Raw genomic sequence first — 25,009 nt, 5'->3', positions numbered from 1 at the left:
TGGTTTTCCCAAATCTAAACCCAAATAAGCTGAAAATTGCAAAATCAGTAATAATAAATAAAATACTGTTTTACTATAACCATGGTGATATAATTCAAAGGATTAAAGATAACATTACTTAAAATGTATAAAGTATAGTAATAAAATGTAAACCATGTCATCATTTCACACATTTCTTAAGGGGAAAGGATACATCAGTTATGGAGAAAAAACTAACTCATTCTCGCTATGAACAGAACTCCAACATTTAGTGTATTGTGACTGTTTAGATTCCCTAGCAACCAAGTCATTGATAAACTTTGGATCTATAGATGACAACATGAAAACAGGCTTCATGCATCGTGTTAATGACATTACATTGGATTATTATCTATTTCCAGATGGAACGGAGCCGTCACACATGCACTATGAGAATGATGAGAACTACTTCCGAGGGTATGAGTGGTGGCTGATGAGAGAGGCCAAGAAGAGGAACCCAAACATCACACTGATAGGTAACACGGCCATTTCTTCCATTCCATGAAAGTCAAACAGCCGACCCAGGATCAGGAACCCAACACGGAGCGTGGTGGTTTGGAATCACCGTGAGGGATTCCAATCGCTATAATGACCAGCTATCTGCATATTACCCCGCCTATTACACAACTTGTTACTAAAACAATCTGTCATTTGACACAGCATATTGCTATGGCTTAACTGCAGCTACAGCAACATACCTTAAAACGACAGAAGCACTGATCAAGGTTTTCTGTAACTGTCACAGCCTGTTCACTGTGTTCCCTTTAGTGTTTACTTCCTCTCTGTCTTCTGCTGTTCCTTTTACTGTTTACTTCCTGTCTGTCTTCTTCTGCTGTTCCCTTTAGTGTTTACTTCCGGTCTGTCTTCTTCTTCTGTTCCCTTTAGTGTTTACTTCCTGTCTGTCTTATTCTGCTGTTCCCTTTAGTCCCTGGTTGCGTTCCAATAGTCCATTTAGCTTAGGAACCTTCCTAACCAAGTGAAATGACCCGTAAGTCCCTCAGTGGCAGCCATGATAAGTGCCGTTCCAATTCTCTAAATGAAAGGAAAGGAGGTTACAAACTTCCTTTATAACCTCCTTTAGCTTAGGAACCACTGGGCCTCTCTTACCGAAAGGAGAGGAGAAAATGCTGCCCCACAATGCATTGCAGCCGCAGCATTTGCCGTCACTCAACAGTCGGCCGTTCACGGAAACAACCGATTATGACCGAGAAATTATATCATGAAAGTTACGGTGCTTATTAAGCATTTTAAAACGTATGTGGTAAGTTGCCAAAGTGCTTTGTTTTGAACGTTCATCAGTATTATAATTAAAAAGAGAAATATGAACGTTAGTTTTTACTGAAATTATCAAATAAAGTCAACATTTCACAGTCTTTACTGAGCTGTGTGGGGTTTGTTCAACTTTTAAAAGATGTTTGAATGGTGATATACACAGTGATAGATGTTAATGACTAACGTTTATAATAAATACATTTGTATTGATTTTAAGATCTTTTCATAGTTAATACAATCATACGTATTGGGATCATTTGTATTAATGTGGACCGGAGGGAGGGGGAGACGAGCATAAGTTTCACTTTCCTTTTTAATTTCAATTCCAACTTTGGTCCTGAAGAATATGTTTCTCTGTTGTCCACGTTCATAAAGCAAAGCAGCAGCATCAGAGCACGGTGCAGAGTCTCTAGATGAGTTTACAGTAGTCCCTCGTTCTTATTAAACATCCATGTTGTAGTCTGCTGTATAGAAAACTGTAGTTTCCATGGTTTCCCCACAGCAGCAGACGCACAAAATGACGTCCGCTGGCGCATCATAAACACGTCGGATAGTGAAAGTGCCGCAGTCTCTCCTCCTATATCCTTTTGGATTCTCCTATCCACTATCCCTTAACCCCGTGACGTTTCACTCAGAGGTCAAGGAATAGGAGATAGGGTTAGAACTTAGGAGCTGATTTTTGGATTATCGGAACGCAACCCCTGTCTGTCTTCTTCTGCTGTTCCCTTTAGTGTTTACTTCTTGTCTGTCTTCTTCTGCTGTTCCCTTTAGTCCCTGTCTGTCTTCTTCTGCTGTTCCCTTTAGTGTTTACTTCCTGTCTGTCTTCTTCTGCTGTTCCCTTTAGTCCCTGTCTGTCTTCTTCTGCTGTTCCCTTTAGTGTTTACTTCCTGTCTGTGTTCTTCTGCTGTTCCCTTTAGTGGTTACTTCCAGTCTGTCTTCTTCTGCTGTTCCCTTTAGTGTTTACTTTAGTGTTTACTTCCTGTCTGTCTTCTTCTGCTGTTCCCTTTAGTCCCTGTCTGTCTTCTTCTGCTGTTCCCTTTAGTGGTTAATTCCAGTCTGTCTTCTTCTGCTGTTCCCTTTAGTCCCTGTCTGTCTTCTTCTGCTGTTCCCTTTAGTGTTTACTTCCTGTCTGTCTTCTTCTGCTGTTCCCTTTAGTGTTTACTTCCTTTCTGTCTTCTTCTGCTGTTCCCTTTAGTCCCTGTCTGTCTTCTTCTGCTGTTCCCTTTAGTGGTTAATTCCAGTCTGTCTTCTTCTGCTGTTCCCTTTAGTGGTTACTTTAGTGTTTACTTCCTGTCTGTCTTCTTCTGCTGTTCCCTTTAGTCCCTGTCTGTCTTCTTCTGCTGTTCCCTTTAGTGTTTACTTCCTGTCTGTCTTCTTCTGCTGTTCCCTTTAGTGGTTACTTCCTGTTTGTCTTCTTCTGCTGTTCCCTTTAGTCCCTGGCTGTCTTCTTCTGCTATTCCCTTTCATGTTTACTTCCTACTAGGGATGCTCCGATCGATCGGTCACTGATCGAGATCGGCCACCGATCGAGATCGGCCGATACTCACTCTCTACCGATCGATCGGTGCTCTCTAAACATGCCGATCGCGAGAGCCGATCGCATAAAGTAAAATACATGACACTTTTCTCTGTGCGCGGCAAAACAAGCTCGCCAAAATGGCTTCACCGGTCTGGCATTATTTTAAGGTGTCCGAAAAAGACAGTAAAATAGCGGAATGCAACGTGTGTGAAGCAGAAATCCTGCAGCTCCGCCCGCCGGACCGGTAAGCGGAGCGAAACACACAAGAGTTAGACCTAACACACTTAGCTATTTATCTACCTCTGGAACAAGCTAAACTAGTCATTATAAATATATGTATTCTTCACTGTCGGGTCACTCATTACTGGATCAGTGAGCTGCATGAGATACTGACAGGCTGTCAAGAGGGGGAGAGAGGAAAAGAGAACGCTTCCGCTCATTTCTCCCGTGTTATTCTCCAAAGTGAATGTAAACTTGAATAATGTACTTCATTTGAATGTAATAATTAAGTTGATTGTTGCTTGTGGAAGCTCCAGTGAATGAGGCCCATTAACTGAGTTTTAAACATCACTTTAAATGGAAGATTTAAAGTGATGTTTAAATCTTCCATTTAGGCCCCGCCCACTCGATCGGATCGGCGATCGGTATCAGCCAATACCGATTCCGGCGATCGGCCCCGAAATTGGCGATCGGAGCATCCCTACTTCCTACTAGTGTCTGTTTTTTCTGTTGATTTCTATGTTGTCCGGCTCGCTTGAGTTTTTTAACTCTTTCCTTATCTTGCTCTGTTTTCTTGTTCTCTTGTTTTCTTTCTTTACTGGGGACAGTTCAGTCATCATGATTCCAAAGGTGTATGCTCTCACGAATATAAAAATGGATAATCAGAAAGTATTTCATGGTGTCCGCTGACATTTAATTGACAGCCCTTTCTTCTGAGGATAGATATGACAGCACATAGACCTGATTTTGTAAGTGAAAGAGAACACCGCTAAATGTCCAATTTGAACAATCAGAATGAAGTATTCACATGGGCTGTGTAATAAAACTCAAATGATTAGATATGGTCTTTGGTTTAAACCTCGTTGCATTGCTTATGCTGTTAGTTTGACATGTATTCTATATTAGTGTTACACAATGCGTCTTGAGCCTGCATGTGTGTGTTGGTGTGTGTTGATGCAGGTTTGCCCTGGGCGTTTCCTGGGTGGGTGGGTCACGGTAAGAGCTGGCCCTATGACTTCCCAGACATCACTGCAGCATACGTGGTGAAATGGATCCTCGGTGCCAAGCAGTACCATGACCTGGACATCCACTATGTGGGGGTGTGTTTTCTGTTTAATCTCACTCCTTTTCGAACTTTGCATAATTACATTACATGTCACTTGTTAGACGCTTGTCTGATATACAAGGCTTTTATATCAGATCTGCCCAAACCTTCAACAATGGACACTCTGATAGTACAGCTGTGTACTTAGTTGTGTTGTGAGGTGTATGAGGTTGATGAAATATTATGTTAGAAAACATTGTTGTTGTGGAACTTGCAGTAAGGAGTAGGGATCATGTTGTTGGTTCAATAGATAACAATGTCTCTGTACACCTCTACAACAACGTAAGGTTAATGTAGAGGTAAAGTGACAAAGTGTAGTAGAATCATTCTAACATGTAATGCATCATGTTCTGAATGAACATGGCTGGTCTGCTGTGTTACTAAAACGTCCTTTCATCTGTTTAGATCTGGAATGAGCGAAACTTTGACAGCAAGTACATCAAGGTAATTCAACCTCTTGTCTTTCTGTTCTCTCACTGATTTCTCTGACTATTTAGCATTATGAAAAAGCTTAACCTAAACTGTGAAAGTGTAAAAACAGCCACAAACATTGAGTCTGGTCCCAGAGCTGCCTGTGGGCTCAGAGATGATGGAGATGTGTTTGTTGCCAAGGTGCTGCGGAACGCGCTGGATAAAGTGGGTCTGACCGGGGTGGGCATCATCGCAGCAGACGGGGACTGGAGCATCGCTGACTCTCTGAACGCTGACCCGCACCTTAGCGAGTGTGTGGAGGTCGTCGGGTGAGTACAGCTCCATGTCTCACTCTGGAGAATCACTCCACCTAACGGCAGGGACATTTTGGGGAGTGGGCTTTCAACCAAAAGATCACTGATTGACTAAACCTGTGGAAATGTTCGCTGCTCCTCATCTGGCCATTTCTTCTTCTCTATAAATGGAAGTGCTCTGCGGATCACTCTGAATGTTTGTGGCTGTTTTTTCGTTTGGGAGAGTTCAATCATTAATTGACTTGATAATCTGCATACGTGCAATCTTCACCACTAAACATTCTGATGTAATCAACCTTACAGTGTATTGCTGCCATCATGTATTTTCTTTTTTCAAAGTGCTTTTAAAACTGCATACATTTTTATGTTATCCACGAATAGTCACCCATACTTGTTGCTCTTCCACTCTACAAAGAGTTTACGCCTTGCTCTGTTTTTCCAGACCACAAACTCTATTCTCATTAAGTTAATTTCCTTTAAGTTCCCTCATTGCACACATTACATTTATTTGGGTACATGGTTTTAGTATGCTTTTATCCCTAGTGTCTTCCATAGAATGTGATCCTGGGGCCAGGGGTCCAACTCCTGGCCCTAATGTCAGACACAGATCAAGACTCCTGGTAAACAAAGGGACGTGTTGAGCAGATCAAGAGCAGATCATTTACTCAGGAGTCAAAGTGAGTAAATATTGGACTTGTGTCAGTCGCCCAGAATCACAATTGGTTTTATTACCAAGTAGGTACATACGAGGAATTTGCTTTGGTATATGTGGTGCATAAAGAGACACAGAAAGAAGAATATCAAAACATAGTACTATTATAAAAGCTATTTTAAGACTCTTGTAACAAATTAAAAATAAAGACAATATTTACAAAAAATATAAATGTGAGAAACTGAGTATAGATACTACATTTAAATTGGAGAGCTAGTAGTGTGGAGCAGAAATGTGCAACATGTACAAAGGGTTGTGCAGGCTTTACAATATTAAAAATAAATTGGGGAAAGGATATGTGAGTAGTTTTCCAACTGTTTGTCTTCCCCAAGAGAATCATTTGTTTATTCAAAGTCCTACATGGTGGCAGAATCACTGTTTGTGTTCCTCTTCCGCTGGCTGAGCAGCTGCTGCGCTACACTCTGGATAAGAGTGGTCTGGAGGGGGTCCGGATCATAGCCAGTGACAACCTGTGGCAGCCCATCACCCTGTCTCTGCTGCAAGACCCCGAGCTGGGGGAGGCTGTAGACGTGATAGGGTAGGAGCCTCCTCTCAGCATCCACCTGTTGCCATAACAACAGCTTGTTTTGAGAATCTGTCTCTAATAGGGCTGCACGATATATATATTCTTTTTAATTATTATTATTTTTTTAGGACTTGTGATATTAAGTAGGCAAATTAACTCAAACGTGTCATGTTACAATTATTTTGCTGCTTGCAACAAAAGGAAAACTTGCGCGGCTCTCATGGCAGGGGTACTTGAGTGAGTGACATGCAGGCTCTGCATGCACAGCAAACCACAATCAAATCTCCAAAGCAAACGGACCCGGTGATTAAAGGTAAAAACACTGAATAGAGTAGTTTCATGTGTTTCTCCAAGGCAGTTGGGCGCTGCTAACCGAGCTAGCTCAGCTTGTTGCTCTGATAACTTAAGATTCAGACGTCCGTGACTAAAATCCTTCATCCGGTTAAATATAGTTAAAACAATTCCTATTGCATTAAAGTTCAAGAAAGGATGGTTTGCGGAAAAAAAAAAACGGTATTTTCTTCAATTCCTGTATTTTTTCATATCACAATGTCAGTTTTTTCCAATATCGTGCAGCCCTAGTCTCTAACCTAATGAGAGTACTGAGTGCAAGTGGGGGGTGGACCGAACATCCTTTAGGGGGGGTCCTCACCTCCTCTAGGGGGGTCCGGGGGCATGCTCCCCTGGGATTTTATTTTTTTAAAATATTGAAGTTAAAAGCACCAATCTGGTGCACTTTGAGAGCAACATTAACCCTACCTTAATAATACCTTAAAGCGGACATAAGGCACTGGAGAACACATATTCATTAACACCCTTTAATGAAGCAAACTAATTTTTTTGTTTTAAAGGATGCGGATAGTCTCACCTTGATTCTGGCGCATTGCTTATCGTTTTATAGATCTATTCTCATCCACCATTTTTGTTTGTGACGTAAAGAATGTAAGAGTCACGTTTCTGAATCGGACACTCTGAGTGGATGCAGTCACAGCCAATCGGAGTCTGATTCAGAGGGTTGCCTGTCAGTTCAGTTGCCTGTGAGTTCCGTTGCTATGGTTCCGTTGTTATGTGTACTGAAACGAGAGCCGTAGCCACGCACGAAAACAAAATAAAAATTGGAATACATTATTTGAGTGTCTTATGCTGCGTTCACACCGGACGCGATGCGATGTTTGGGGGGTGGCGTGATTACATGTAAAGTCAATGCAGAGACGCGGACAGATGCAAATTCGCTCCGACGGCGAGCATGAAGCGGTGGACGCGGCGCGAATCACGCGATTGAACGGTGCCGTGTCAAATTCACGTGACGCGTTCTCACGGAAGCCAATCAGCGGTGAGGATCTCAGCCTGCCGTCACTGACGTTCAACCAGAAAACATCAGCCGTTAGCTGTTAGCAGTTAGCACACAGAGATCACAGCTCCTTATATCTGTTCAGAAACTGGACAAAAGTTAAACAAGTAAAAACCACAGACTGTCTGTGCCATGGCGAATACAGTCACTGGTTTATTTATGTCTGTAGGCCGTTGTTATGAGTGTGGAATGAGCATATACAACGTTAGCTTAGCCTGGTCGACCCAATCTCCATTCAGAAAACAAGCATTTAAAAAGGTTTTTCACCTGCCGCGGGCCCGGCGCCACGAGGGGGCAAAAGGGGGCATTGCCCCCTCAGTTGTCTTACTTGCCCCCTCACCTTGAGCATCATTCATCCATCAAAAAGTACAATAAATGTCACAATTATTAAATAACTTTAAATAATTATTTTCCCCAACACACGTTACTATGTTTAGATCAGATGTGTGGGTCAAGCAACGTGAAAACAAGCCTCAACCCCAAGTGAGCTTGTAGTCTTAATGTTAGCGTGTGTGCTTAGCTGTAAACACAGTCGGATGGGAGACCAAAACGTTCCTGTTTTCCAGGCAAATTCCCCATTTTCGGTGGCCGGTACCCGGTTTAAACTCCCGAAAATGTTCCCGTTTTGGATGTGCGTTAAAAAACATAGAGCAAGGTGAAATAAAATGTTACATGTCAGTAAAAACAGAGTAACAGTGTTGTGCTTTTGTGTAGCGTTAGCGTATTTCTTCTTCTTCTTCTTCTTCTTCTTCTTCTTCTTCTTCTTCTTCTTCTTCTTCTTCTTCTTCTTCTTCTTCTTCTTCTTCTTCTTCTTCTTCTTCAATGTACCTGCCCGCGAGATATTGGACAAAAGAAACTCGGCTAGTAGTGTCAACTAAATCCATAGTATTACAACAAAAGTACTTTAAACAAGGTAAATTACGAATGTATGTTCTCAATCGCCAAGTATGGGATTGCATATTACATTAGTTTAGATTAGATTGATTGTCCCCAGGGGGAAATTCATTTGCACAGCTCTGTTGTAGTAATCTGTATTATATAAACCGTATTGGTACAATGAGCGACATCTAGTGGCGGATTGTGGAACATTTATTTGATTTTTCTTATGGCAGTTAGACTCTAGAGCAGGGGTCTCCAACTTTTCTTCATCTGAGAGCTACTTTGAAAAAATGAAAGTGGCCAAGAGCTACTTGCATCACATCACATTTATTCACATAGCCCTCATCAGTTGAATTAAGCTATACTTTTGTACATGTGTGAAATTGCAATACCTAAAGCTTATCACAAACCTTCACTTCACATCAAGGTCCAAGAAAATGAAAATGTCTCACATATTATTATGGCCCACATAGTAAGTAAGTCACTGAGAATTCACATACATGTCCTTAATCACCACCTTACAAGCATCTTATGCGGCACATGTGTAAAATAAGTGCATTCATGAATGGCGCTGCATGGAGTCCACCATAGAGGTATGCTGGAGTGTACCCACTTAGGTTCACTCTAATAGTCATGTAAATGTTCATCAGTCAGTCTTGTTCTGTATTTAGATTTCATGTCAGAAAAAGCTGCTTCACAAAGGTCTGTCGAGTCAAATCAAGCAGACTTGTTCAGTGCTGCTTGGTGATGTTCTTATAGTTTTCTGGGTCTCCAAGGCTTTCTTCTTCTTCTTCTTCTTCTTCTTCTTCTTCTTCTTCTTCTTCTTCTTCTTCTTCTTCTTCTTCTTCTTCTTCTTCTTCTTCTTCTTCTTCTTCTTCTTCTTCTTCACATTAAATTATAAACCACAATAAATCAATTGTATAGGTCTAGCCTCCCTATATCTGTGTGTGAAATTATTCCATCCTCAAAAACAAAAAACTAATACAGTCTAGCTGCAGGTTATAGCAACGGTCTTCTGTTAAAAAAAAAAAGACACTGAATGTCTTAAATGTGGCATCACACACATGACTTGAGTCTGAACACAGCAGACAACAGGACTATTTATAACAGCATTATAAAAACAAAAATAGTGCATGTGGGTGCACACTTACATTCTCTGTCTTAATGTTACATGAATCCCATGAATGTATGAGATTAAGTTAGCTTCATCATCTCAATCAGTGATTAAGTGAATAATAAAGTTTCTATCGGGTCACTGTCAGCCATTAGGGAAGGGGGCGGGGTTTGGAGGAACAGAGGAGACGGTGATCGCGGGAGCTTTTTTCCTCCTGCCTTCACAAACTTTACATAAGTATTTATCAACTGAAAATAGCAAGAGGACATTCATACTCTGCAATCAAAGACTTGATTGAATCCACCAAAAACCTGACATTACGATAACGAGTGTTTTTCAAAAACACAAATCCCTCCCTGTGTGTCTGAGCCGCAGCGACAGGGCCTGATTCAGAGCGGGTCATTCTGCTGTTGGTTCTGGACTGGTGTTGGTGGAGAAAGCAGACTGGTCTGTGTGTGGTGTCGCTGTGCCGCTGTCACGTTTGTTCCTTGATCTCTGCGTCACCGACCAATTTTATATTCGTGTGACAGAAACAATTCTAAAATAAAAAAAAGTTATTGTCGAGCCGAGGCCGAAAAATCAATAAGCAACCTTACTACTAATCGACTATCGAGTGGCGAGCTACTGAAAAGCTGCCGACGTGTTGGAGAGCCCTGCTCTAGAGACAAACCAGGGGACTTTTAATCTGTGTCTGTCCATTTGGTGTAGTGTTTTATCCAATATTAGATTTGGTTTATATATTAGTCACTTTCTTATGAAATGCCAGGTTTTAGGCCTTGGTTTGAACATTCAATCCTGGAAATAAAAAATCAACCAGATACATTTTTCTAGATAGTAAGTAAGTAACATCTGTATAGGAAGACGAGTTAAGGGATAGAGGAGAAAAGGTTATGGTATAATTACAGAGCCAATTTATAAATGGAGGAAATCAATGTTAGTCTGTTAACCAAAGTGCAGCCATCTAATAATGTACTATCTGTTATTAAAGATCAGAGGAAAAGAACAGAATGAGAGGGGTCAACCCAGAATAATTGTTCTTTAATCCTGACATAGAGTAGATAGTAAGTAAGTAAGTAAGTACATTTGATAGGAAGATGAGTTAAGGGATAGAGGAGAAAAAGTTATGGTATAATTACAGAGCCTGTCAATTTATACATTGAGGAAATCAATGTATATATTCAAATCAATGTTAGTCTGTTAACCAAAGTGCAGCCATCTGAAAATGTACTGTCTATTATTAAAGATCAGAGGAAAAGAACAGAACGAGAGGGGTAAATCCGGAATACAAATAAAGAAGCAAAGATATTGTAGAGCAGTGAGAAGTAAAAAAGCTTGGTGTGTCAATTCATTACATTGCCAGTATTTTTCGTTGTTGTGAGAGAAGAAAAATCGCCCCCTCGGATTTTTTAACAGCCCCCTCAGTCATTTCATCCTGGAGCCGGGCCTGGCCTGCCGTCTTGTCTGCAGACTTGTCAAGCATTAATTCATGGTTTTTACTAACCGGTATTAGTATGTTGTAACTTCGGCATCATTTAGAAACGTGTATTACAATTGAATCACGGTAAAATATGTTCATTTTGTTGTAGTTGTAGCTCCCGAGCCAGGGTGTCTTGTTTGAATTATGTGGCAGCCGCGGTGAAATTTGAGCGATTAGAGCGAAGCGATTAGAGCGAAGCGAATATTCGCATCGCGTCCGGCAGTGGTGTAGTGGGCGTTGGACGCGGGGGTACGCCGTACCCCCACTTTGGAGCATGATCTTTTTTGTAATAATGACAAAAACATAATACATTTCACAGTAATTATAATAAAAAATAAAAACGATTTCCTTAAAAAATTATGATTCGTCATCACGCTCGTGACCCCGCAGCGAGCTGGGGGTGTGTACACACCCACGGCCAGCTCGCCGCCCGCCAGTTTTGCGGCAGCTCTTTCCCTCAAGAACGCTAACGAAAAAGCTCTATAATGGCAGGCAAACATTTTTTACTTGACTTTTCTAAAAAGAATATAATTCACAAGAAGAAAGAGGCTAGCAGCACCGAAGCTACAAGTGAAGCTGCTAGTACTACATCACCAGAAAAGACATGGATAATGCTAGCACTAACGTTAACGTTAGCTGCGCTAGCAACGTTCCCCTGGCTAGCTCAAGCTCACCTTTCCCAGAGGTGTGGACGGAGGAGATTTGGCGGAGGAAACAAGAGACATACCGCAAAGCTGGGAAACTGGGCTGCAAAGTTTGTTCATCCATTTCGGATGTATCAGTCTTCAAAATGCAGTGTGTGTGTGTGTGTGTGTGTGTGTGTGTGTGTGTGTGTGTGTGTGTGTGTGTGTGTGTGTGTGTGTGTGTGTGTGTGTGTGTGTGTGTGTGTGTGGTGTGTGTGTGTGTGTGTGTGTGTGTGTGTGTGTGTGTGTGTGTGTGTGTGTGTGTGTGTGTGTGTGTGTGTGTGTGAAGCAGCGCTGTCTGCTTATTTGCAATATAGGCTAGGACTAATCAGAATAATTTCAAGTCCAGATTCAATGTTGTTTGCATAAGTAGGCTATATTTTTGGTTTCGTTTATTTAATAAGTTAATTTCAGGACAACTTTGGGAATTTTGTTTGTTTTGTTATGAATTTTAAATAGATTTTGAAAGTATATGTGAGATAGAGAGAGAAGCAGCGCTGTCTGCTTAGTTGCAATACTGTAGTTTATGCAATTTAGGCTTATAAATTGTTTATGTAACCTCTTGTGCCTGTGTGTCCATGGTTTTGAGTCTGTGTTGAGCGCAGCGACGTCTGCTTTTTTCAGTACAGTAACTAAAGTAGGACTAAGCATACCGGTAGTTTCTGTGGACCTGTCTGCCCGTTTTGTGAGTGCACTGCACGCGTGCGCACTTGTTTGGGATGACCTGATTAAAATAGCATCCCCCCAGTACTTGTCATACGTGCACTCGTGCTTTTTAATTTTTTCGGACAAATGCTTCATATCGTTTACCCCCGTCACAGTCCACGGGCACATCGTATCTGTCCCCGGCTGTTTGAAGAGCAAGCATGGGAAACAAAAGACAGCATTTACCTGTTTGCATCCAGCTAGCCATGCCTTTCTGGTGTACCAGCTACGTGAGAAGCCTCGTTGATACGTTTTGTCTTTTTCACGAGCTTGCTGCGATATATACAAATCGGGTTGGTCCGGTCCAAGGTCTTTAAGCAACAGTTTATCTCCCAAACTTCTCCTTTCGAAAGGATTGGAGAGTAGCTCTTGCACGGAATTGGGTGCGGACCGAGGTCCGGCGACTCCACCTGCACACGAAGCCATTCTCATCCAACTACTGCGTCACCGTGGTCACTCACGAGTTTAAAAAACAACTCACGTCAACGCACGTAAGCAACGTGGGCGCCAACGTGAGCGCCAACGTGGGCGCCAACGTGAGCGCCCTCGTGACCACAATATTTGACGGCGCTGATTGGCTGAAATTATGTTTCGGCGGCACAGTTTACTATTGAGACTTTTACAACGTGCTGGTTGCTGCTGTTTGGCTCGGGGGCTCCTTGCACGGCGCCCGCCGCCCGGTAATGATAAACTAATGCCACGGGCAAGGCCAGGCAGGAAACATGTGACTTATCAGCAGTGTTGGGACTAACGCCGTTATTTTTGGCAGTAACTAGTACTCTAACGCATTACTTTTTAAATTCAGTAACTCAGTTACCGTTACTACATGGTGCGTTCCAACCTCCGTGTCTTTGTGAGTCGCAGAGAAGGTGAGCGGATGGTTTCTGCATGTGTGGTTCCCACCGTGCAGCATGGAGGAGGAGGTGTGATGGTGTGGGGCGGGCTTCGCTGGTGACACTGTTGGTGATTTATTCAGAATTCAAGGCACACTTAACCAGCATGGCTACCACAGCATTCTGCATAGCAGCAAAATATAAATCATATTCTGGATTTTTTAACACTTTTTTGTTTACTAGATAATTCTATATGTGTTCTTTTATAGTGGTGATGTCTTCAGTATAAATCTACAAGGTAGAAACAATAAAATAAATAAAAACTTCGTATTTGAAGGTGTGTCCAAACTTTTTACGGTACTGTACATCTATATAATGACCAAGTGGGCAAATAATATAAAAGCTACAACAGTTATTTCAGAAGAGTACATCCCTTCACTGTAATGCAGCATTTAAATCTAGGACAGCTCTGAGGTCAAGTGACCATATGCTTTGATCTGATGTTCAGATTTACAGCGATACCCTGAGCTGAGTCTTCTCTTGCATTTCAAACACACATTTGTAGACCTGTGATGTTTTCTCCTCGTGTGACGTGTGGCCTTCAGGGCCCACTACCCAGGCACCACCACAGTGAAGGAGGCCCTGCAGACCCAGAAGAAGCTTTGGTCCTCGGAGGACTACAGCTCAGTGAATGACGAGATAGGTGGGGGCTGCTGGGCCCGCATCCTCAACCAGAACTACGTCAATGGATTCATGACAGCGTGAGTGAATACACCAGCTTCACTTTGTGGTTCGTTATCAGCCTCATAATGTTCTTCCACTGTACAGAATTTAATTTGACCTTCTCTTTGTCTCATTCTATTCTACATGCGGTTAGTTTACTTACTCCTGCATTTAAACTTGCACCATTGCGTCAATTGCATTATTCTCTTCGACTATTTTATGTCTTTTTTTAATTGTATTGTTTTGTATTTTGCATTGTTGGAGTGTGGGACTTTAAATAATTTAGATATACATTGCCAACCACCACCCTGTACATATTGTGCACATGACATTAAAGCTTTTGAACCTGAAAGTTACATCTTAAATATTAGCATGTGGAGTTTCTCATTACTCTATGCCAGAGGTGCCCAGTACGTCGACCGCGGGGGCAATGCTGGTAGATTCATAACAAAAAAAATGTGAAAAATATGATATATATAATAATAATAATAATAATAGTAGTAATAATAAGAAGAATATTAAGAAGAAGAATTTAGTTGAAATAAAATAAATTGGAATTGTGGTTAAATAACATTGCTGCATTTATTTGGTCAATTTAAACGGTAAGTAACGTTATTATGTCAGGTGCGTGTGACCTGTGCCGCTGCACGTTCGTCATCTGCAAGGTTCTTACAAAGCTGTCAGTGATGGACATCAGAAAATGGTTAAAACAACCAGCCCTTATCGCCAGCAGTAACCCTGAATCTACTGCAGGTAATAACAGTTCAGATCATGGGGACATTACGTTACCCGCGGCCACTGTCGTGGACAATAACGCCCGACTCGCCGGCTTTGCCCGCCTCGCCCACAGAGGCGGAGCCGCCGCAGCCGTCTTTGTTGCCCCAAACACCGCCACCCCTCAGCGGCCCGCAAGTGCCAGAGGACCTCGGCAAAACAGAGCCTGCCCAGGTATATTTAAAAAAGTGCCCAACTCGCCTGTAGGCTACTCATTTTGCAGCTCATGGTTTCAAAACAGAGATTGGCTGAATATTCATGTAAAAAAGATGCCATCTTCTGCTATGCATGTAGACATTTCGGTTCAAGTAAGTCAGATGCCTTCACCACAACTGGCTACAACAACTGGCGCGATGCTCTTATAGGCTACGTGATAAGGACTGGGAAGGCATAAAAATAGCACTTTACCACTACACCCTCTCTCAGATGCACCCTGAGTCATTTTGTTCTGGAACCGGGCCTGACTTGATTGACAGAAAAAGACCTATCGCTTTCCAGTCTGTTAACCCAGAATGCAAAGCGATACAAAATCAGTCAAGTGCAGGGAAAACTCAAATTAAGTTAAAGAGACAAACAAGAGACAAACAACAAAATGAGTGCGGGACCGAGCCAAAAGCCATACCACTTCCACCCAGAATGGGAAGAATATTTGTTTGTGATGTCACATTCAAAGGTTATTTGCCTTATTTGTAAAGCAAGCGTCGCTCTGCCAAAGAAAGGTAACGTGGAGAGGCATTATCGGAGTGTTCACAAGGCATATGACAGCGACTTCCCTCCGAGTAGCGAGTTGAGAAAGAGAAAGGTCATGTATTATTGCTACACAAACATTATCTCGCAGTGTTAGTGTCGCCAACTCGTTTCTAACATGCAAAAAGACATATCTATGCCCATAGTATGGTCGGTGTTTTTTCGACCTTTCCAATCCAGACGAGATCTCTCTCTCCCGTCTGTGTGCGAGGGGGAGGGGCAGTTTACACACGCGGCTGCTACATGCATCAACACACGGGGCGGATGGCGGAGAGAAGCTCTCCAAGGTGTGGTTAAATGTTACCCGTCTTGAGGTGGACAATGCTCGTTGCCAAAAGTGTTTAGCATGTAAGGGCGGTAACACGAGCAATTTGTCTAAACATTTATCAAAAGTGCTCCAGATCCAGACGGAGAAATCCACCGGGTTCCACTGTCTTTCTATTAGCGCTGTAGCCCCATCCACGAGTAACGTTTCCACGTCAGGTGTTATGTATGCTAGAAGCAACACACGGATAATTTAAATAAAAAGCAATGTTAATTTTGTTCACAATTTGTTAAGTTAATTTAATAATATATGTATTTTTGAATCAAGTATTCATCTTTATTGTCTTCATTGTTAGTTTCCACATGCCTAAAACAACCTAAAGCTAAAGCCTAAATAAGAGCATTTGAGAAATTGTGCAAGGGATAATAGTCCGAATAGTCGATGAATCGTTTCATTAATCGATAGATTAATCCATTATCAAATTAATCATTGTAGTTATCCCATGTATAAATAAAACGGGTTATTCAGCAACCCTTGCAATTTGGGATTTTATTTTTGGTTGTTAGACCTCAGTGAGCTGGTCATTTCAAAAGTAACTCACCAGCCAACAAAGTGTGGGCACTCCTGCTCTATCCCCACCCATTGTTAATAAACTAGAATGTTTACTACTTAGTTCATCAGTTCATTTTAAGCAAACATAATAGAAAATATTTGTATTAAGTTGTAAAAGTGATTTTAAAGATCAGACACCTTGGTGAGGTTGGGACAGACAGCGTTGTCCAGCTGTGTCCAACTGTGTTGACGACTGTCTCCTTCAGCACCATCTCCTGGAACCTGGTGTCCAGCTACTACGAGGATCTGCCGTTCGGCCGGGACGGGCTGATGACGGCCGAGGAGCCGTGGAGCGGGCACTACGAGGTGGCACCCCCCATCTGGATCACAGGTACAACACATGGATTTCACAGTTACAATTAGACACATTGTTGTTGCTTCCACCATGGAGGTGATGTTTTCAGCTGTGTCTGTCTGTCAGCAGGACGGCAGTAAAACCACTGGCTGATTTTAAATGAGTACGGCTCAGTCAGTAGGGACTTGGACTGTGAGCAGTAGGGTCGCCGGTTCAAGTCCCCGACCAGACCTCAAAATGGAGTGTGGACTGCTACTTAGAGAGGTCCCAGTTCACCTCCTGCCCTGCCGTGGTGCCCTTGAGCAAGGCACCAGACAACCCCCCCCCCCCCACTCCTATGCTCCCCGGGCACTGTGCAATAGCTGCCCACTGCTCCTCGTACTAGACTCCTGGTACTAGGATGGGTTAAAGCAGAGAACACATTTCACTGTGTGTGCTGTGTGCTCTGCATGTGTGACCATTAAAGAGGGTTTCATCCCTCCCAATATTATTAGTATTATATTATTATTATTATTATTATTATAATATTATTATTATTATTATATTATTATTATTATAAATGAAACTTAGTAGGAGGGTGTAGCATCGGCCACGTACAAACCCAGACAATTTGATAGGCAAATACACATCATTGTTTCTGCTCCAAAATGTGAATGCTTCTTTCTTAGCCCATTCTACACCCGTCCACCAAGTGTAATGAGTAGAGTGATGATGTATTTCTGTCAGATTTTTCCATGTGATTTTAGAATATTGCATAAAATAATCTCTTTGGCAAACAGACATTTCTGATACTTTCACGATTTGTTCAGCAGGATAGTCTCCTCATATTAACAGCACTTTATGATATTAAAGTGCAAATACAGTCCCTTGAAGTAAAAAGCTAACATTAGGCCATAATCAAACAACATCAAGGTCACATGACTTGACGTCACTACCACTGAGCTAAATGCGTCTAATATTTGGTTTATGATGTTTAGTTGTCTTATTTAGTCCCCTGTTAGTAACAGCTGTTTTTATGACACACGGTTGACTCACCAGTGGTGTATTTACTAACATGTTTTACGTCCTTAAACCAAATCTCTTTTAACTTGTGTTACCACAATATGTACAGTGGGGCAAAACAGTACTTAGTCAGCCACCAATTGTGCAAGTTCTCCCACTTAAAAAGTTGAGAGCCTGTAATTTTCACCCTAGGTATACCTCAACTATGAGAGACAGAATGAGAAAAAAAATCCAGAAAATCACGATTTTTAAAGAATTTATTTGGTTTATTTATTTTGGTCAATAACAAAAGTTCATCTCAATACTTTGTTATATACCCTTTGTTGGCAATGACAGAGGTCAAACGTTTTCTGTAAGTCTTCACAAGGTGTTCACTGTTGCTGGTATTTTGGCCCATTCCTCCATGCAGATCTCCTCTAGAGCAGTGATGTTTTGGGGCTGTTGCTGGGCAACACAGACTTTCAACTCCCTCCAAAGATTTTCTATGGGGTTGAGATCTGGAGACTGGCTAGGCCACTCCAGGACCTTGAAATGCTTCTTACGAAGCCACTCCTTCGTTGCCCGGGCGGTATGTTTGGGATCATTGTCATGCTGAAAGACCCAGCCACGTTTCAATGCCGTTGCTGATGGAAGGAGGTTGTCACTCAAAATCTCACGATACATGGCCCCATTCATTGTTTCCTTTACACGGATCAGTCGTCCTGGTCCCTTTGCAGAAAAACAGCCCCAAAGCATGATGTTTCCACCCCCATGTTTCACAGTAGGTGTTCTTTGGATGCAACTCAGCATTCTTTCTCCTCCAAACACGTCTAGTTGAGTTTTTACCAAAAAGTTCTATTTTGGTTTCATCTGACCATATGACATCCTCCCAATCCTCTTCTGGATCATCTAAATGCTCTCTAGCAAACTTCAGACGGGCCTGGACATGTACTGGCTTAAGCAGGGGGACACGTCTGGCACTGCAGGGTTTGAGTCCCTGGTGGCGTAGTGTGTTACTGATGGTAGCCTTTGTTACTTTGGTCCCAGCTCTCTGCAGGTCATGGACTCGGTCCCCCGTGTGGGTCTGGGATCTTTGCTCACCGTTCTTGTGATCATTTTGACCCCACGGGGTGAGATCTTGCGAGGAGCCCCAGATCGAGGGAGATTATCAGTGGTCTTGAATGTCTTCCATATTCTAATAATTGCTCCCACAGTTGATTTCTTCACACCAAGCTGCTTACCTATTGCAGATGCAGTCTTCCCAGCCTGGTGCAGGTCTACCATTGTGTTTCTGGTGTCCTTTGACAGCTCTTTGGTCTTGGCCATAGTGGAGTTTGGAGTGTGACTGTTGGAGGTTGTGGACAGGTGTCTTTTATACTGATAACGAGTTCAAACAGGTGCCATTAATACAGTTAACGAGTGGAGGACAGAGGAGGCTCTTAAAGGAGAAGTTACAGGTCTGTGAGAGCCAGACATCTTGTTTGTTTGTAGGTGACCAAATACTGATTTTACCGAGGAATTTACCAATTAATTCATTAAAAATCCTACAATGTGATTTCCTGGATTCTTTCCCCCCATTCTGTCTCTCATAGTTGAAGTGTACCTAGGATGAAAATTACAGGCCTCATCTTTTTAAGTGGGAGAACTTACACAATTGGTGGCTGACAACATTTTTTTTTTGCCCCACTATATTTCAGGCATCTAACCAAAAACACATTCAGAAAAACTGTCGACTTGGAAACGGGAAGACAGAAGTGTTAAAATGCTGACTAGGTATTAGGACTCATTCCTGCCCTACTCTTTGCTGCGGCCGTAGTTACTGCTGACCAACTGAACCTAAAGCATAACTTCTTTGGTGGGAGTCATATAGGTTATTTTTTAATTCTTCAACTGAAACAATGCAATAATTAAATCAAATCAAATCAGGTTTTATTTATATAGCACATTTTTAAAACGATTTTTGGTCGAGCCAAAGTGCTGTACATGCAAATAAAAAACACATTACTGCGATCGCAAACAGAAGACAATAAATTACAACAGCAAATATAAAAATCAAACACAGGGAAGTGTCATGAGTCGTGCTCCGCTCTGACTAGAAGGCCAGGGAGAAGAAGTTCGTTTTTACTGTTGATTTAAAAACCCCTAGGGTCTGGGCAGACCTCACATGGAGGGGCAGAGTGTTCCAGAGCCTAGCTAGCTAGCCTAGCCTAGCTGCTGCGAAGGCTCGGTGCCCTCTGGTTTTGAGCCTGGTCTTGGGCACTATCAGCAGCAGCTGGTCAGCCGACCTTAACGCTCTGCCTGGGGTGTGGCGATGGAGGAGTTCTGCTAATAGGCCGGAGCCAGCCCATTTAGGGCTTTAAAAACAAATAGGAGTTTAAAATCAATTCTGAACCGAATTGGAAGCCAGTGCAATGAGGCCAGAATTGGGGTGATGCGGTGATGCTTTTTGTGGCCAGTGAGGAGACGCCCAGCTGCGTTCTGCCCAGCTGCAGGCATCTATTTGACGCCTTGTCCATTCCCACGTATAGAGCGTTGCAAATGAAATGTTGAAACCGTTTGCTTTTGTCTCCAGCCCACACCACACAGTTTACCCAGCCGGGGTGGAGCTACCTGCAGAATGTGGGACACCTGGCACAGGGCGGGACTTATGTAGCCCTGACGGACGGGAGGGGAAGCCTCACTGTTGTCATAGAAACCATGGCAAGTTAGGCTGACCTTTTTTAACTTTTAAATTCTGTAATTTCACATAGTCATTTTAACTGATGTAATTCAATTATCTAGGGAGTAGCTGTGCACAATATTCAAACACCAGAGCTACAGCATTAGGCTCAGCTTTACTGTGATCACTCAGCTTCTATTGGATTATTATTTCTAGTTTGAAAGAGGATTTCTTCGGGGAGTTTCCTGCCTTCAATGATGACATAAGAGAAAATAAATGTTGTATTTCCTTTACAGACTCATGATCATTCAGTATGCATTAGACCTCCACTCCCCCCCTTCAATGTGACCTCCCAGAATGCAACCTTCCAGCTGAAGGGATCCTTTGTAAGTTCCGCTGAGATCTTCACCGCACTGTTACAATCATGTTACAATGCTTTTGTTTTATTCTCAATGATTTATTTCCTGCAGGCCTCCATTAAGGAACTCCAAGTATGGCGGTCTCAGTTTAACTTCAAAACGAAAAAGCCCTCCTTCTTCCAGAAACTAACTTCTCTGACGGTAACGAGGCACATTCAAAAGGTCTTCCTACCAGATGTATTGTCACCGAGCAACAGCTCTAACACAGATTTATATTTGTGTGTGTATCTTATCATTTCAGCTTGTGGACGCTTCGTTCACCTTGAGCGTGGCTGAAGACGAGGTTTACACTTTAACCACAGTGACCTCAGGGCAGAAAGGCAGTTACCCCGGCTCCCCCCCCTCTGCTCGCTTCCCCAAACAATACAAGGACAACTTTGATGTTCGTAAGTACGACACATACACCTCCCAACCCGAGTGTGAGGTAGAGGGAAAAGGTGGATCATTGTGAAAATACAGGCATAAACCAGTCATGTCAAAACGTGACTACAGTAAGGTATCCGAGGTTATGGGTTGAGGGTTATTAAACACTCCTTTCAACCTCCACAAGCCAGAGCCACTCTGATATTCTCACCTTTCACAATAAAAGCCCCAGACACATACACTGGTTACATGTTTACCCAGAGCATTAAGCTGAGAGGGACTTCAACGAATGGAAGATTAAGTATAATCCATTTTCCTGAGGAATGAACTGGCTTCCATTTTCTTTTTTCAGAAAATTATACATTTAAAAAAAACAAAACGAATACCTTTTCATGAACACTTTGTAATTCTTGTATACCTTCATGTATTCTTTCCTGATATCTTCCATTGGTAGCAAAACCTTCTCCATCTCTGTGTGCGGCCTCTTCTAGGAACCCCCCCCTTCTCTGAGGCTCCAAACTTTGCCGACCAGACGGGGGTGTTTGAGTACTACCTCAACCTGACGGACCCCGGGGCTCACAGCTTCACTTTACGCCAGGTTCTGACTGAGAGACCCATCACGTGGGCCGCTGACGCTGACCAGACCATCAGCGTCATCGGAGACCACCAGTGGTGAGGGGTGCTACCTTCAAGTACCTCAACATGTTCATGTGCTAACTTAACGGTGTCAAATCCATTAGACCGCTCTTGTGTTCCAGGCAGAACATGACGGTCAGCTGCGATGTGTTCATGGAGAGCGTGAAGACCGGGGGAGTGTTCATAGCAGCGCGGGTGGATAAAGGAGGGCAGTGCGTCCGCAGCACTCGGGGGGTCTTCTTCTGGGTGTTTGCAGACGGCACATACAAAGTGACCAATGATCTCGGTCAGTAGCATCACCCTCCACTTCCCTACACATTTCATTATGGACACCAACAACTCTGACTTTTTTTCCCTCCGATTTCTGGGATTAAAGTCCGAATTCTGACTTTTTACTTAAATCTCCACAATCGTGGAAAAAAGTCCGAATTCTGAGATGAAAGAAAACAGTCAGAACTCACTTTTTTATTTGACTTTTGGTCACATCCCAAAAATGTTTATCCTCTTCCATAGTTATATGACTTATTTGAAGACATTTGATTAGAAGTAAAGTTAAGCGATATATATTTTTATTGTCGTCAATTTTCAGTGGCGCATTAATGGTCTAAAGATCTCTTTTTAAGAGCCAGCCTCTCGTGACCAGTCAAGAAACAGCTGAGGTTGCTGCTCGAATGCTTGAGTCTTTGGAAGGATTTCAGAGCTTTCATTTCAACTTAAGAATATCGACAGTCCTTTTGTTTTGTCTTTATTTTTATAGCAGCGTTGTCCTAGTGCCTGTCCTAGCTTTAACATTGCTAACCGTTACTGTAAGTGATAGCAGAATTCTTCTCATTCTTTGTTTGGTTCTTCTTCATTCACCTTGAAAAGAAAGTAGTACTTCTAGAATTGTCCTTTGAAAGAAAATGGAAATAAAATAAGTAATCTCCAAACAGCTTTAAAGGAACATACTTTTGAAAATGTTGTTCCGGCCGACCTTGTTGAGGATCAAACAGGTGCCATGGCTTCTTATTGTTGCTTTTCCTCTTGCTGTCCCCAGCTGGACAGACTGTCCTGGCAGAGGGACAGTCTGGGACCCGGGCGTACGGCTGGCACACCTTAACTCTCACTGTGGAGGTACGTGGAGTTCTTTAATGTTTGAAAAGTGTTTTTGTCCTTTTCAAAACGTCAGGTTCCCTCATCTGTACTCGTCGGTGGATTTGGTTTGCAATTAAAAGACACTATCCATTATGATACACATTTTAAAAGCAACACAAACAACCGGCAAATATATAAAAAAGTACCCCATGCTTCCGCACATTTCAAAACCAATAGAACAATCATGAACAATGAAATCCATAAATGAAGATGAAGAGCAGAAAGGATATGAGCCTGACTGAAGGGGTTTGAGTGTTCATCCAGACTGAGATGAGCTGAACACCCACTAGTGTTTTCTTCAAAAAGAGAGAGAGCTGGTAACTGTGATTTATTGAGCAGGTTACACTTTTAGTTTCATTTCTTAAAAAAGTCAAATCTTTTATGGAGAAGCTGTGTTTTCATTTGGGTAAAGCACTTTGAATGTCACTGTGTTGAATGGCGTATACTACATACCCTGCTTTGCCTTGCTCTACAAACATTGAGAGGTTTTTCTGGCTGCTCGGCTCCTTAGGAATGGAATAGTTTGTCTACGTCACATCCATGTTGCTGTCCATCAGGATGAGTAGGCAGGAGTCTAGAGAGATGGTCATAATGTACGAGTAGGGTATGTAATACAGCCTCTCCTTGTGTTCTCCTCTGCAGGGTCCGTATGCGTCCGGTCTGCTGAATGGTTACCCTCTGTGGAAGAATGCTATTGTGCTGGCCCCCCCCAGCGGCTGGGCGGCTTTAGGGACACACTCCTTTGAACTGGCTCAGTTTGATAACTTTGCAGTGCTGGCAGAGTGAGGATGTAACAGTGGAACAATGCTTTGAAAGTGTGATGAATGCCTTTATTAACACTTAATTGTGCTTAATATATACTTGACTTTTATTCCTTTTAAAATGTTTAATCTGAAATAATTGTAAATAATTTGTGCAGATTTTTATTATAATGGGATAAATGATTTTTTAACGTTTATATTTTTGTTTTATTGTAATGTTTTTACATTTAAATGGCTGAAATAAAAAAATAAATGATGATGAGCTGGCTACGAGACATTTAGTGAGAGTCTGAACATGTTTTTCAGTCAGTAAAGCTGCAACATGTCAGCCTGTGGCCGTCCTCTGCATTCAGACTGAATATGAAGTTTGACTTGAGGCATGTTGGGTGCATGTTGTACGGAAGAGTATTGGGGCCTCATGAGAAACATGTGTTGGGATGTGACCAAAAGTAAAAGTAAAAAAGTGGGTTTTGACCAAATTATTTATTTTACTTTTGGTCACATCCCAAAAAAACATTCTGATGTGGCCCTAATCCTCTTTCGTAATCTTTGGATGTAAAGTCTAAAGCGTGATTATGAAACTGGCTTATTATTTGTTTTGATATATGCATTGCTAATACATTAAGGCTACATGGTGTCTCGCTTAGTTTATTCACCTCGACCAGCAAGTCCATAAAGACCCCGCAGTAACAGATGTGTTAATGTCTACTTTGCTCCAAACCTTTGGTGTGGTTTGTTCTATCGCCGCACACGTATCACTTCCCCAGTCTGTTGTGCAAATAACTATAAACAATGTTTTCATATACTGATCATCATGTTGCACCGTAACCAGCTGTTGCGTTGTCATCCTCACTGAAAGCAGTAGTGGATAATAACTACGGACATTTACTCATGTACTCTACTTGACTACATTTTTGAGGTAGATGTATATTTACTTGAGTATTTTATAATAATGCTGTACTTCTCTACTACATTAAGCATCAGATACTATACTTTTTACTCACTACATGTATTTGACCACATTCATTAACAGTTACATTTGCAGGTTTATATCATTAATACAAACATTTAATCTACTAATACACTATGATGTACTGTTATGGATGGACAAGTTATTGACGTTTTCTTATCATTTACCAGCTTAGAAATGATAATGATAGACACATGAATGCATCACTAATTATAAACAACTTATATAGATATATTATTTCGAAAGAAATTGCCATTTTGGATGAATAATTGTTGATTTGGTAGTGAAAGGTAGGGTAGCTAAGGATGGAGAAGCCAGCTCGAGTGCGCTAGAATTTGAAAATATACAACCGGAAAATATCTGCCCCTTCCTTCAGACCAGAGCCATGGCTCTGCTTCAGACTTCCTCACAGAGCCCCTCCTCCAACACACACGAACGCGCACATGACCAATGAGGGCACGAGATACGTTTGTGCACAGATGGAAGGCTGACAGGCAGGTAGGCCATCCAGTTACTTTAGCCGGGCCGGCTC

At 42.2% G+C, this 25,009-nt stretch overlaps 1 protein-coding gene across 2 annotated transcripts in view; it reads left to right on the top strand.

The window, feature by feature from the left end:
* Positions 1–23,788, top strand: part of LOC117443413 (galactocerebrosidase) — a 38,334-nt gene extending 14,546 nt beyond the window's left edge. Inside the window, exons 4-17 of one of the 2 annotated variants that reach the window (XM_034079393.2) lie at positions 381–494; positions 3,989–4,128; positions 4,539–4,577; positions 5,978–6,108; positions 13,744–13,899; positions 16,466–16,590; positions 20,108–20,235; positions 20,491–20,580; positions 20,665–20,754; positions 20,855–20,999; positions 21,468–21,648; positions 21,735–21,898; positions 22,649–22,725; positions 23,389–23,788. In XM_034079393.2, coding sequence (XP_033935284.1) covers positions 381–494; positions 3,989–4,128; positions 4,539–4,577; positions 5,978–6,108; positions 13,744–13,899; positions 16,466–16,590; positions 20,108–20,235; positions 20,491–20,580; positions 20,665–20,754; positions 20,855–20,999; positions 21,468–21,648; positions 21,735–21,898; positions 22,649–22,725; positions 23,389–23,532 — 1,724 coding nt within the window. In that variant the 3' untranslated portion in view covers positions 23,533–23,788. Of the gene's footprint in view, positions 1–380; positions 495–3,988; positions 4,129–4,538; positions 4,578–4,745; positions 4,874–5,977; positions 6,109–13,743; positions 13,900–16,465; positions 16,591–20,107; positions 20,236–20,490; positions 20,581–20,664; positions 20,755–20,854; positions 21,000–21,467; positions 21,649–21,734; positions 21,899–22,648; positions 22,726–23,388 lie in introns of both variants that reach the window. The other variant, XM_034079394.2, reaches the window with a different exon arrangement.
* Positions 23,789–25,009: the final 1,221 nt, after the last annotated feature.

This window comes from Pseudochaenichthys georgianus, unplaced genomic scaffold (assembly GCF_902827115.2).
Source record: "Pseudochaenichthys georgianus unplaced genomic scaffold, fPseGeo1.2 scaffold_605_arrow_ctg1, whole genome shotgun sequence".
Classification (NCBI taxonomy): Eukaryota; Metazoa; Chordata; class Actinopteri; order Perciformes; family Channichthyidae; genus Pseudochaenichthys; species Pseudochaenichthys georgianus.
The sequence above is the reverse complement of the archived record's forward strand: the minus strand, read 5'-3'. Positions and strand labels throughout refer to the sequence as shown.